We start from the raw sequence: 15,611 nt of genomic DNA, 5'->3' as shown, positions 1-15,611 counted from the left end.
ATAAAAAAAATGAAATCTTCCTCTTTAGGGTAGTTAATTGTTAATTTTCATATGCTATAATTTTTTAGCATCATAAAAATAAACTTTTAAACAACAAGAATTGAAGACAATATTTTTTCTCCTTGTTTTGAAAATTTTTATAAATGTCTCCTTTAAAATTTGATGTTAAAACCTATCAAAACTCTAACAATAAGAAAAAAACAGATGAATTATGAGTCCAAAAAAATTTGCCCAAAGGAAAATTTTATAAATGTCTCTTGCTTTTTTTTCCAAATTTTGTATTGTGTCCTATACATCAGCAAACAAACTTTTTTCCCTGCTTTTTCATTGTCTAATATGCATTTCAAACCAACTTTTTTCTTAAAATAATATTTTTACAAAAAAAAATTGTTTTATTATTATTTGGGTTTTAAATCATATTGCCTCATATACATTAACAAATTAGCAAATTTTCTCGTTGTTGATTGTACGGCACTTGGATTTGATGAAATAACAAATATTATTTAAAATCCAAGGCAAAAATAAAGCACAAAAATTGTAAACGATTATTTTGAAAAACAATGGTTTGTAAATGTATATTAAGCAATGCAAAAGTAGGGAAAGAAATTTTTGATGATGTATATGCGGCAATACAAAAGTAGGAAAAAAAATTAAGAGAATATTTTAAATTTTTTTTAAAAATGGAAAAAAAATCTTCTAAACTATTATAAAAAGGTCTTAGAAAAGTTGTAGAAAAATAAAATTGGGGCATATTGGTAACTAAATTTTGAATTTGGACCGAATTTATAATAAAATTTAAAATTTAGGTCAAAAATGTAAAATTTGAAAGAAAAGTGACATATTCGACTTAGGATAGCAAATAATCATATGGAATACATGAGTTGGTTACCCTTTTAAAATATAAAATCGATTAATTGACAATTTTAATACATTCTAACTTTTTAGTTTATAAAAAACAATGATAACCCTTTAATTCGTATCAGCGTTATTTTCTTCGTTTTAATAAATAAGGTATTTTCATGTATAGATATTTTGAGGTGCGGTTTTATCAATTGAATTTAGTAGTGTTTTCTCTAAATATTAGTATTAAAAGAGAAACTTTACGACACCATCTAAAACAAATTGGGTCGTTGATTGTGTTTTCTTTATAGGTTTTACACCCTTAGATCAATTTGCTTACGTCATCTTGATCAAACAAGAAGTCAACCCGTTATATTAGGAAATTAAATATAGGAATTAAATGAAAATGATACTTGAATTCTTTCCAAACTTACAACTACAAAATTGGTTCCTTATTAATGTAAACCTTAAATTTATGTTATATTTACATTCAAAATTGTTTTCCAAATATATTATATGTTGAAATCTCGGAAACTATTAATTTCAAATTTCAAAAGTTTCGGATATTATTATGAATCAATACGCTTTCAAGCATGATATCTTCTATTTTAAGTTTAAATGAGATTTCAATTAATTACCTGTTGATTTTCATCATATTGATTTGTATATATATTTCAAACATTTTTAATAATCAATTTACACAAACATTATGTCATAATTCCTCCGCAAAAAACAAATGCAAAAAAAACTTCAACCTTCCCATCAGTCTGATTAGTCGAATAAATGTATGTACTTCTTCCTTAAATCCTTTTAATTTGTAAGTATGATATTGTTTTCAAATTTATATGTTTTTACCCATTCGTATGGATCTTTGTTGAATACTTATAATTTGGATGTATAATGCTGTTTTTGAATTTTTTTTTTTTTTTTTGGTGTTGTGTTTGGTTCTTGGTTCCATCTTTTTAATCGGTAACTATGATCCTATTTTCGAAAACAGTAAACTCAATGTTAAAATTGGATGTTATATATAACAAAATTATGATGTTACATATGTGTGTATACCTTTGTAAAAAATCAATAGACAAGACAAGAGATGACATGACATAATATAACAGACAGGTTGTACAAAAGACGTGAACGCCCTCCTTAGAAAGTTTTCTTATGTCTCCGGTAGTAACAGAATAAGAATAAGAAATACATATTCTCAACAATTGATGTGAGCTTTAAAGTTAAATATAGGCATGTTGTGAAAGATGAAAATAGGCTCACGTATTCTTTGTTCAAAAAGAATCGGTACCATACATGGGCAGGTAAGAATGCATGGTATAATAGAAGTGTGTACTCAACTAGATTCAACATTTGACCCTGAAATACCAAAAACGCCCCTCAGAACCTTCTGAAAAAAAAATCAGGTATACTCAAGGACCAAAAATGTAATTTACTCTAAACTTAAGTAAAAATATATATATATATATATATATATATATATATATATATATATATATATATATAAATTTTGTTGTTATGCTATATGTTTTTTAGTTTTGGTTCAAAGGCAAAATGGTCGTTTAAAAAAAAAACTAACAGTTAGGCTGTTAAGTTAGGCAATCATAAAAGTTTTATGAAACAGTGAAACAAGGTCCAAAAACTACAACCTGATTCTTTTAGGGACCAAAACTGAAAAAATCAACTAAACACATGGACCAAATATGTAAATTACTAAAAATAAATGAAAAACTTTTGTTTATACTGATTCCCCCCCCCCCCCTCGTTTTGAGGTCATAGTGGTGGATTGAGTTTCATCACTTTTGCCTCTAATTTGCTCTTTGCTTTATAGTAAGGAATGTTCTTTGCTATCACTAGATCATTTCTTGCACGTTCGGGATCCACTGATATAATCTCTGTTGTATTTCAAATTCAATAACAAAATTGTAATTAATTAATTTCTCATTGAAGTTAATAAATTATAAATTTATCTCACTTCCTGCTCATCCAAGTTTTCTCATTGCTATAGCATCAAGAAGTTGATCATATCGCATATTTTTCTAAATAAGAAACACTAATATCAACAAAATAAGCTATTTAATTTCGTAATAAAGTTGAATTAAAAAATAAGTAAATAAATAAATAAGAAGAAGAAGAACCTTGTATTACCATCATATTTTATGTTTGACCTCATCATCATATTTAAATCCTCCCATTATTTGAGGCATTGTGATTAACGAAAATGCAACAATGTTTGGATCTTTCATGCTATCAATAATATGTTGAAACACCAAAAGAGATGTTTTGAAGTTTTGAAGTGAGATAATTGTTAAAAGAGGAAAACAGGTAGAATCGTAATTGGCATTTACCTCATAAGGGTTTTTTTCATTATGTTGTAAACTTTGCATGGAGACTCGATAATCTGCAAAGTAAATAAAACTATGGGGGTGTTTCTTTTTTCCTTCATTAAACTCTGTAGTGAATGACTACATGGATAAAGTGTTCTATACATAAAGATTGTAGATAAAAAGTGGAAAATAAAACGCAATGGATTATGAGAAATCACAAAAAATAAGAACCAAACCTAGGAACCAACATCGAACAAAAACCCGTACTTTCTTTACTTCAAGAAAATCAACGTACATGCACATACTAAAAACCGTAGAACGAATTTCACAAAAAAAAATGTTACTTCACAAAAAAAGAAGTCTGAAAAAAAAATATAGTGGTAAACCGAAGAAGGCATATCAAAATCAACAAAAATAAAACGAAGATATAAACATAAATGATGGACCTGATAAATGATTTCTGTCATAGTTATCCCTAAAATAGAAAAGAAGCCATCAATGAATCTTAACATTGTCGATGATAGTGACAACAACTCAGATTAAGGAAAAAAAGACCTGATATTAGAGATGAAGTGGAAGGAGATAATTAGCTTCGTTGCAGATTTATTGGTTATAGTTTCTTTATATTTAATAGAGTAAATTACACGAATGGTCCCTATGGTTTTGGGTAATTTGCACGTTAGGTCCCTAACTTATTTTTTTAACTCGGAAGGTCCCTATTGTTTGTTATTGTTACACGCTTGGTCCCTATTGTTTGTTTTTGTTACGTGTTTGGTCCCTATCTTATGTAAAAATACAATTATTTAAATATGGAAAAAATGGTATGGTAGGTAAGGTAAGGTGAGGGGTGGGTTGGAGTGTGTATATTTAAATAAATTAAAAAATCAAGGGAAAAATAGACTTTTTATATAAGACAGGGACCAAGCATGTAACAAAAACAAACAGTAGGGACCTTCCGAGTTAGAAAAATAAGTTAGGGACCAAATGCGCAAGTTACCCTAAACCATAGAGATCAATCGTGTAATTTACCCTATTTAATATTGTGGGGGGTTTTATGTGGTTCATTTTGAAGGAACATAAATAAGTTGCTATTTTTTGAAATAAACAGTTATATTTCGCAATATAGCCATAAAATAACAATGTATTTTGAAAGTACATTGTCAAACGTTGGATTATACTTGTGTAGACCCATTTTCACGCATTGTTGGCTATATATAGTTGTTTTCCGTGTCACAAGTAAAAAATGTTTTAAGGTACTTATATGTGACAAACAAAGTCATTGAACTAATAAAACAAAAAATACTGTCTATAAAAAGGTCCTTCAACGCTATATATATTTACTTATTTTAGTGTAATTTCTACACATTTCAATAATACCAATAAACCTGCTTTTTTATAATTATTTTGTAATATCTATATAAATTTGTATTTTATTTATGTGTTCCCCACGTTTAACGCGAGTCATATTCTAGTTACACATAAAAGCAACGACATCATCCGATTAATTCAATATTTTTAGAAGTCTTTCTATTTTGGCAACTCCAAATACAAACTAAATGTCAAATATAAAAGATATTTTATAAATCCAAACATCCGATCTATTTGTTTGATTGTTTGGCCTTTTATTTGGCAAACCATTTAATGATTCAAAGGGTGTTTGGTTTTTTTACTTAATTTAGATTTTTTGTATAAAAACATTAATTATGGAAAATATTATTATAATTAAATGTTAAATACATTAGTTATACATAACATTCTCCATGATTAGCGTATTTCATATTTTTCAAAGAGAAATATTCTATAGAATTAATACATTTTATATTTAATTACGGTGATATTTTTATAATTAATGTTTCTTATGGAATTAATACAGAAAACTCAAGTAAGTTATGTGTTTATTTGTAAAATTGTTTATTAGTTTATTCGGTGTTATAATGGAGTTTTGTAAAAAAAAAAATAGTTTTGAATTAGCTTATATGATGTCGAAACAAAATAAGTTGATAAATTATTTTTAGTAATTGACAAGTTTTTATTTTATGTGTAATAATTAACAACTTATTAAAAAAATCCTTATATAAATCAATAAGTAAGTAGGAAGTGACTTATCAAAAACTTTTTATTTAAGTTGATAAGTGCTTATGAAAATTTTTTATTTAAACATTATAAACTCTTTATTGGTGATACCAAACCGGAATAAGTCAATAAACACTTCAAATAAGCAATTTCAGACACCCTCTTTAGGCTTGACAACAAACTTTTTAAATCTTTTGACAATTTTTAGCTTTAAGAAAAAACTCAAATTAAAGAAAAAAATTTGTTCGAAAGTACAAGTTTAAAACTTTTATTTTAACCAAAAAACTCATAATCCAAAAGCTACTTCAAGTAGTTTTTTTTTTTCTTGGACCTTTTAGATTTTCATAGCTTTTAACTTTTAATTTTTATGTAATTTTAAACTTTTATAATTTTCCGCTAATTTGTAGAATACTTTTACACAAATAAAAACTACAACTTCAAGTTACAAACTAATATTCAAGTTTCAAACTATGGGTTTTAAGCTTTACAAATATTAGCTAGTTTTGTCAAACTCGTCCTTAATCATTATAAGTTTTTAGTTAATTTGCCCAATACTTCTACACAAATAATCTAGTTATCAACTCAGTTTTCAGTTTTAGAACTACATGTTAGTTTTGTCAAACACGTTCTTAATACAGTGACCAAGAAAATGATTCAACAATATGCAAAACTTGTAGCTGATTTTGGATTTTCTCAATATTCCATATCTTTTTTGTTTTATAGTTATTTTATTGTTTGACTAATCTTATGCTAATTCTATATCATTCCTAGGTTCTGGACAAAATGGTAGATAATTTAGTAAACATATTGGTTATATATAACTTAATTTTGTTATTAAATAAGTTCATTAATTGGTTAATGACAATCAAACAAAGCCAATAAAACCGTTAGCAACAAAACCTTGAGTTACCTTATAATACCATAAATTTGAATTTTAACAAACATAAATTGAACTTTAAGATAAGGAAGAAACATAGAATACAAAACAAGTAGATTTCTTATTATGGTTGACATTGACATTGACAATAAGTGAATAAAGTTTAAAGTTTAAAATAAGTCGGGATATCTAACTTTTCTGGCTTTAGCCCTTGTGGACTCCAATAAAAATAACACAGCCACAAGAGCAAACATCCACTGGAGTAATAACAAATAACTCCTCCATCATCCCAGAGCATTCATTCTTCTGGAAGAAAAAAAGGTGAAAGAAAAAGAAAAAAAACCTACAACCCATCATCTTCATAATAACAACTTCTTCACCAGAGACAGAAACTACTAACGATATACAATTTACACTTTATACCCACAAGACAAGACAAGACAATGATAGATCATAAATGTAGTTGCCCTGGACCACTTTTTCGCGATGATCTTGAAACAGGCGGCCTGTTCAACTCTGGTGTGGGCCCCCTCACTTCTTCCGCTTTCTCAGCCTCCTTCACCTCCTGTAACTCATTTTTCATTTGTAATTAAATTGGATCATTTCCAAAAATGTTAATTAGTGATTTATGAGGTGTTAAATTTATTAAGATACCTTTGAGGAAATGGAAATGTTGCGTGAAAAGGAGCGTGCTTGTGTTTTTGAATGCAAGCGATGTTGGTGTTGTTTCTGTTGAAATCGTTGTAGCCAAGATGCAAAGTTTATTCCATTATTGCTCATGTTCATGTTATGAGAAGAAGAATCTTCCTCCTCATTCATGTTCATGTTCATGTTATTGAAATCTTGTGAGAGTGTGGAAGGGTTTCTTGATTCTTTGTTGAAGGAATATGAAGGTACTGTCTTCAAACGAGTTCTTAAGATCTTAAAGGCTGCACTTTGCTGCATTCATAGTAAATCAAATAAACATTTCTTCAATTCATTTTATCTATATCTACTTAGGAAAGAGAACTAGAAAAGTAGAGATTCACCTGAGGAAGTAACATGAGAAGACCATAGAGCGATTTTAACAACCATATGTATCTTCCAGGTTCAAGAAGCTGCATATAAATGATATAAAAAGTTTACTTTCTTTTAATAGAAATTCAACTTTTTAAATTAAATATCAATCAACACACCTGCAGCCTAAGATAAGCAAAAATAGGAGTCTCTAGAAGGTGTATTAATTTGTCGAGCTGAACCAAGAATCTGACATTAATATCCTCCTCTGTTAAAGATTGAATCACAGAACTTGCGTGTTGGTAAGCCTACAACACAAAAAATGAAAACGAAGATAATATTAAAATTTAATTTTCAAGAATAATGTAATATTCAAATAGGGTAATATAATAACCTTACCTGTGCTAATAAGCAGAGACTTATAATGGCCATTGATGAATGACTCCATGAGGCGTATAATGAAAGAAAGAAGTCCTTTCCAGCAGCATTAACAAGTGATTGCTTTAACAGATCTCGTAGATCAGATAACTCAGATGAGGTAAGCAGAATCAAATTTAAAGCCTGAAATACAAAATGAAAATTATTTTATATTTTAAAAATATTCATGATTTTTTTTATTGAGTTACTAAAACAACCTGAACCATAGTAGATGCAAAATCCAGATCAGCTTCCCCTTCTAGAATCTTAGAGAGTTCACGGTAAACTCTTTCAGCATCTAAAAGCACACAAAGTCGGCGAATAATCAAAGCACCGCGTCTGAAAAGGGCAAAATAGTCAATATATATTTAAAAAAAAAAAAAAAGAATTGAAGAGAATTAATTTATCACCTTTCGAGGAGGGCATGATCTGTCCGAAATTTTTGAACTAAGAAAATGACAAGCTGGCGAAAGTTATGTTGGTCTTTTGCAATGGCTGCATGTACCTCCAGCACCAGGAGCACTACCTACAAAGTTTGTGCCAAATGTCTAAAATACCCTTTCAATAAATAAAGGTATTATCATCATCAATTCATCATGTGGATTACCTGATCAGAGGGGTCTGATAATGACTTGAGAAGTGTGTCAAAAATATCATTCAGAAAAGAGAGGACCTGTTAATGTTATAACACATGAAATTTTTGTAACTTTAAAGATCTCTAAAAGAATATAAAATTAAATAATATAAATAAAAACAAAGTTCATGTAATGAGAATCCAATGTTACCTCCTGACGATGCCTATTCAAAAGGGTTGAAATCCAATGTAGTGATTCAATTCGAGTAGCCTCATGCTCATTAGATAACTGCCTGATAGATTGAGAGGATAAAAAGGTAATTTTACTATGATACTTTACAAATTATAAAATTATTGTAACTTTAGGGTTAAATTTTAAAACAAACCTCCTAGCAATGTCAAGGATTGCTCCAACATCAAATCCTTCAGCAGGAGCAGCCTTGATTGCACGAAGCTCTTCATTTGTTTCACGGGCTACCTGATAAAAACTATCATATCAAAAAAAAAAAAAAAACATATAGAAAAATAAAATATAATTAATGAATAAAAAATAAAATAAAAACTTACAACTCGTATTTTCTCTTCTTTGTCAGCTATGCATGGTAAGATAGCTCCCAATATATCAGCATAATAAGGTACAAGCTGGTCTCCACCAAGTTTTACAAACTCGTTTATCTGCAGAAAAAAAAATGATAATAATTGTCCAATTGATGCCTTGCCCAAATAGTTTAAACTTTTCATAAAAACATAAATGACATTATTACCCATGTTATTGCAGTCCAACGAGTGAATTCATCAGCAGAAGCTGCTCTTTGTACAAGTATTTCAGCCATGCGACCATAATCTACAGACTTCAAGAGTAGGACTGCTAGAGTCAGAAATTAACAAATAAACTATGAAAAAAAAACTATATTTTTGGTCCCTGAGGAATCAGTTTGCTACTTTGGTCCTTATATTAATGATTCATAACAACTTTGGTCCCTGAATGGTTAAATCTAACTACTCAGTTTATTTATTTTAAAAAAGACTGCGTTGGACCCTGTGGTATATTATTTTTTCAGTTTTGGTCCAAGGGCAAAATGGTCATTTGAAAAAAACAGATGAGTAGTTAGATTTAACAATTAAGGGACCAGGACCGTTAGAGAACAACAAAATAGAGACCAAGATTGCAAACTGATTCCTTTAAGGGGCCAAAAGTGTAATTTAGTCAGAAAATAATATAACTGAGAGATCTGATGACAGATTTCTTGTAGAAGTGTTACCGGGGAGTTCTTAATCTCTTGAAGGAACTCTGAAAGTGCTGAGTCAGCTTGCTGGCGGATTTCATGACTAGAATCACTTAACATATTAAATAAACCTGGGATATATCATCATGTCAATGAAGTTTATATAAAGAAAAACTTTATAAAATTTAAAATAAAATATTTTACCATCAAGAAAATCAGGAAGAAATCCCAACATATCGATGTCTGGAACACTGTCCAAAACAGTGATCCAACCCACCAAAAACTGGCGGACATAAGGATTCAACACATTCATCCGCTCTCTCAACAGCGGTATAAATTCCTCAATGCTGATTTTTTTTTTTTAAAAAATAAGGAAAAGTTAATATGAAAAATGACTAATTACCCTTATATACAAATATAAAGTAGAACCAAAGATAGTAACCTGAATTGATCACTCTCTGTAACAATGTCCTGTTTTCCAACAAGTAAAGGGCAATTCAGTAAATAGCATTATATAGAAAATGGGTAAGAGCTAAAATATATAATGAGACCACTTGCCTTTACGAGTCTATCTAAAAGATGGGCAGCGCTTTGTACATTGGGATCTGAATCTGCTGAAAGCTTACATAATGCATCGAATATCTTGTTGAAGTGGAAAATGAATTCTCCTCTCACAACCTGTAAAACTCAAAAGGTAAGTTGAAAATGGTTTGTATTAAAAAAGCTTGTTTGATGAAGTTTGGATTCATTCTCACCTTTGCAATGTTGTATAAAGCTTCACAAGCATAGTAGCGAACTCTGCTATCTTGATCAGAGAAAGAGTTTATGACTGGTGGTAGAATTTGCTGGCAGGTCATATCAGAAAAAGAGAAAGTCTTATCAAATTTAAAAAGTAAGTCAAACTTCACATCAACCAATTACTTTTTTGTAACTATTAAAAAGATAGTTTAAAAATATCAAAACTAATACCAAAAAAATTGACAATATAAAGAGACATTAAATTCAACCCATCATGAAAAAGTTTCCTGACTTATTAATAATTTTCTCAAATAGCATGATAGCTAAAATAAAGAAAATGTGATTATAAAAAGTGTCATCAATAAATTATTATTTGAAGGCATAGTTAGGCAAAGTTGAGAAAAACATGATCAAGAAAAAATAACTGTATATTGACTAGTCCTTGTGTATAAATATATAATGAGAACCTACATTGGGAATTAATGCCCAGTAAGCTAGTAGAAGTATAAAACTACTGATTATGCTTTCTTCAACATATTGACTAGTCCTTGTGTATCAATTTAAGCAACCCATACAAAAAATGGCAAAGGGATCAAGAAATTCTACACATAATTTTTTATATAAATACATTAATAAAACTGAAGTTTTATCTAGTGGTGGGCTAAAGGAAAACTTCTAGGATGACTCTAAAATCTAAATGCTGCAAAAGCTTGTGTATCCATATGTAAGAGACATGCTAGAAACAGTTCAATAACCACACTTTCAAGTAGCTTACAATCTACCAATTGAATTCAGAATTTACATCAACATAGTTCTAAATGAATTTCTTGCATGTTGCCATGTTCATGATTATGAAAGTGTTAGAAACCACTGATTAAACCAATAAACCCTAATTTCAAAGTAGATCATCCACCATCATATCCATGAAGTTTGTCATCAAAATAAGCAAGTCCTCCATGAATGAGGAGAGAACAGACATGCAAGAGCAACAACAAAAACATAAACCTAGCAAACAAAACTTGTAAGAGAACATCATTTAAAGCTCCCAACGGAGATATGATGATTAAGCTACAGATCATAAAATGTCAAAGAACATGACTCCTAAATGGGCTTTCAGTTAATTTGGAGAGTTCCTGTAACGGATTAGACATTTAAATTATATCACATCTAAAAAAAACTGTGAATGCATGATGCATCAATAATCCTAAACAAGTGATCATCAATATAGACTTTGGAATGCAACAGTTAGTAACCAAGATTGACATGGGTGATCAGTATAGAGATTTGAGGTAACTGAATATGCTAGAGGGCTATTCCTTAAACAGGAGTGCATAAATGATGTTATACATGTCATAGAAACATATAGGGTTCACCTCTAAATTTCTATTGAGCATCCCCAACTAATTTGAGATTAATGACTTCTTGTTGTTATGGTACTACAGAGTAAAATAACAAATTAACAGAAACACACAGAGATAAAAAAGAGGAAAAAGGAAGTCACTGATTAGCACCCTAACTTATCTTATTTATGAACAACGATTGCACCAAACTAAGGACTTATATCACATAGCATAATTTTTATACCGACTGCAGAAATCTAACAAGTTTATCATTCGGGTTCAACCAATATTGGTGTTCTATGTCATAACAAAAAAATAGCCAAAGAAATTAATCCAAACCTCGAGATGTTGTGCAGCTTCAGCACTCAAACCAACAGTAGCTGCAGCCAAGCCAATCAACCCTCCCTGCAAATATGAATAACAAATTATCAAGAATGCCAAGTAAAATCTCAGAATCATTCTGGCTATACCTTGCGGTGATTTGCTTGAGGTGAGTAAGTATACTCGTGTGTCAGCAAATTAATCACAGCAGTAATCTTATCATGATCTCCAGCAGCTGTCAATTGCTTTACAATTCCTTCAACCTAAAGAAACAACAACAAAATCATCACCAAACCTAAAACTTAACAATAGATTTTAAACAATAGAACAAAAACAGCACAGTAGTTCAAAATTGACTAAAATAACATATACAGCACATTCCAATATTGATTAAAATAACCAAAAAGCACACTAACCTCAAGCGCCGCATTTTTCCGCTTCTCATATAACTTATCAGAGAGGTTCCGAAGCACGGCGGCCGGAATGGCAGATAAAGCATCCGCCATAACAAACGATAATTATAATAAAATAATTAAATCCTTATCTAGTCGGAGCAAGGCGGATAACAATCAAAGTCGTTTTCTGACCTTCTCTTGCTGGAATCGGAACATCTCCTTCATGGATTACAGCTAACAATAACAACAGAGAAATTAAAAGTTACAGAATAAAGAAAACGATGAGCGGATTTTTGGAATTTAAAGGAGAAATTCGATGAGTTCGAGTGTGTTGTAGATCTAAATCGGAGTTTTGAGTGTGTCAATTGGATTGAATGGAAACGGAAAGAGACGCCGAGGATCTGTCGGAGGGATGGTTTCTTAGTTCTCAAGGGCGTGTTTTTGGCGTTTTGGGGTTTGTAATGAATAAGAAGAGCAACGCGTGATAAGTTGGGAGTTGATCACAGAAGTTTGCCAGCTTTTGAGCCCAAGGATAATTATGTAAACTACCCAAATCTACATCAATTTCACAGTATAATAGTACTATTTCATTTTGAGATTTTCTAACATGTACCTAAGGCATATATAAAAAAACATTAATTAAAATAAATATTATCATAATTTAATATAAAATATATTAAATATAAAGATTATTACCATAATTAAATGTGAGGTATATATTACTAATTTCCACAATAATTGCATTTCATATTTAATTATGGTAATATTTTTCATAATTAATGTTTCTTATATGTGTCTTTAGATGACACATATTAGAAAAATCTCTTTCATTTTATAGTTTAATATTAATATATTAGGTTATAACTCGTGGACACCACTGATGAAATAGATAAAAGAAATAATTTTAATTAAACTATAAGTTAAATCATGAGATTTTATGATACAATATAGACTTGATCGATGGATATAGTAAAAAAATTAATGTATTTTCTATTATTCATATAGGGGTTATTTAATTTTATCTTTCTTTTTAGACTTACATGATGTCATGTTAAATTTTTAATACGAAAGAGAGAAAATAATTTATAAATTGTTATGATAATCGATACATAATAAACACCGCAAATTAAAGGAAAAATAAAATAAACAAGTATATATAGTTTAATTGATGACTATAGATAAAAATATAATGGCATGTTTATAAAGTAAAGAAACAACAATGATTATACATAATTTTATGCAAAACCACGACTCCTAAAATTCCATTGTCGTGTAACGGTCTAAAATTTTCAATCAATTTAAACTTTTCAAAAACAACTCATTTTCATAAAGTTATTACAAAAAGGTTTTCAATACAATTATTATCAGAGTCTTCTCAGAACCACATCATAAAACACAATCATGAGGAGCGGTACGATCACGCCTTTGCCTTGCCACGGTCTTCTAAAGAACCTGGAAAACATTAAACCACAACTGTAAGCCCGAAAGCTTAGTGAGATACCCCCAAAATACCAACCACGTATACCATACACGCACAACATGCCATATCATAACAGAACACAGAACAGCCATGCACTTCGGGTCTACTGTGTGACTGGTCCGCCGTACCAGCCTTCAGTCCACCTGGTCCACCCTCTGAGTCTAGCCATATACATTGAGTCTACAGTGTGATTGGTCCGCCCGCACCGGGCCTTCAATCCACCTGGTCCACTTTCTGAGTCTACAGTATGACTGGTCCGCCCACACTAGGCCTTCAGTCGGCCTGGTCCACTCTCCGAGCCTCGGCACGTCTGGTCCGCCCTCTTGGGGCCTACAGCCTATCCGGACCGCTCGCTGGGCGTTCGGGATAACCGGTCCGCCCTGGGTATGTCGGCCTACAGCACAAAGCAGGACCCGCCTCAACCCAACCCCAGTCCAACAACCATGTGCACATAAACATGCAATCATATAACGAATCGCATCCAAACAAACCGATCTAACAGATCACATAGCATAACATCATCCTAACCAGGATACCAACCTAACCGGTCACTAGCATAGCATCATCCTATATACCATGATACCGACCTTAATCAGGTCTCTAACATATACCATCATAACTACCGGATGCAAACATAGCAAAGCAAAAACATAACAACGATACCCGGATCACAATCCGATAAAGGGTCGGCCTTGGTGCCGTAGACCATGTCGATATAGTGAGGATAACTCACCTCGTAATTGCCGACTGAAACATAATACCAAGATGCTCTAACCACTGACACGATCTCCACCACTAGCCAACACCAACACTGAACTCAAAACAAATGCCAATAATTACCAAAATTCCCCTGGAAGTCAATTGGTCAACCCTTGGTCAAAGTCAAAGTCAAAGTCAACCTCCTGACTGACTCTACTCGCCGAGTCAACCCGATAACTCGTCGAGTCCCCATGCTCAGAACTTCCCCAATCCGCGACCCAACTCGCCGAGTCACCCCGAGACTCGCCGAGTCCAACAACTCTGAGTCCCCTCGCACTCAACTCACCGAGTCCTCCCTTGACTCACCGATTCACAGCTCAACTAGAAGAAGGTTAGGACCTCACGACCAGACTCGCCGAGTCCAAGAACAGACTCACCGAGTTCAAGGCTATCTTCAACCAACTCGCCGAGTTGTTCTTCCAACTCGTCGAGTTTCTGCCCACCTTCATGCAACTCGCCGAGTACACCCATGTGACTCGCCGAGTGCCACTAGCTCATAACCCATATAGAGGCTTTCCAAGCCATGCAGGGTCTCAAATCCATAGATCTACTCTTATACAAGCCATCCATCACGTAAAGTGGCAAACTTTACGTGAATCCAAGTAGATCTAAGCATTTTACACTCTAGGGTTTGGGTTTGGGAAAGGGTTTCATCAACCATTCTTAGGCAGCACCTTTACATAAATAGGATCATTACCAGCTTGGATCTGAAGTTTCAACTTCAGATCTAGCTTCTAAACTTGCAATTGAATCCACTTAAGCCATAATCCCCAAAATAGCAACTAAGAACAAATCAGGAAGAAGGAAACTCAAGGTAACAGATTGTTACCTCAGAAATGATCCAAAGGAGGAGTAGATCCCTGATCTACAATAATATCCAGATGCTAGCCTCTTAATCTTCAACCTTCTTCTTCTCAAGTTCTCTTCCCAAGCTCTAATTCTTCACCAATGGAGGCTATACACGATTCTAGGGTTTCTGGACTTCAAGAGAGGGTAAAGAGGTTGGGGAGAGGGTATAATGTCTTTTAAATAGGGCTCATCCTCCGAAATTAGGGTTTTCTCCATACAGCACCAACTCGCTGAGTCCAGCCGCCGACTCGCCGAGTTGTCCACTTAACACGCGACCAGAATCGTGACCCTACTCGCCGAGTCCACCCATGGACTCGCCGAGTTGCCCTTTCACATTTACACATTGAACCCTAAACTTGCACTTCTGAACTCGGGATGTTACATGTCGCCTCC

The 15,611-nt window shown here is 32.0% G+C and overlaps 1 protein-coding gene across 1 annotated transcript; it reads right to left on the bottom strand.

The window, feature by feature from the left end:
* Nucleotides 1-6,222: 6,222 nt before the first annotated feature.
* Nucleotides 6,223-12,648, bottom strand: LOC111879051 (protein VAC14 homolog). Its single transcript, XM_023875526.3, has 20 exons — nucleotides 12,152-12,648; nucleotides 11,885-11,998; nucleotides 11,754-11,819; nucleotides 10,092-10,181; nucleotides 9,895-10,014; nucleotides 9,779-9,807; nucleotides 9,541-9,683; nucleotides 9,373-9,467; nucleotides 8,875-8,961; nucleotides 8,678-8,785; nucleotides 8,497-8,588; nucleotides 8,322-8,403; nucleotides 8,144-8,209; nucleotides 7,947-8,062; nucleotides 7,755-7,875; nucleotides 7,519-7,680; nucleotides 7,299-7,427; nucleotides 7,152-7,220; nucleotides 6,778-7,062; nucleotides 6,223-6,688 (listed from the first exon to the last, which is right to left on the bottom strand). Exons 1-20 carry the CDS (start codon nucleotides 12,239-12,241, stop codon nucleotides 6,575-6,577), a joined length of 2,178 nt encoding a protein of 725 aa, XP_023731294.1. The 5' UTR covers nucleotides 12,242-12,648; the 3' UTR covers nucleotides 6,223-6,574.
* Nucleotides 12,649-15,611: the final 2,963 nt, after the last annotated feature.

Source organism: Lactuca sativa, chromosome 3, assembly GCF_002870075.4.
Source record: "Lactuca sativa cultivar Salinas chromosome 3, Lsat_Salinas_v11, whole genome shotgun sequence".
In the NCBI taxonomy this organism is placed as follows: domain Eukaryota; kingdom Viridiplantae; phylum Streptophyta; class Magnoliopsida; order Asterales; family Asteraceae; genus Lactuca; species Lactuca sativa.
The sequence above is the reverse complement of the archived record's forward strand: the minus strand, read 5'-3'. Positions and strand labels throughout refer to the sequence as shown.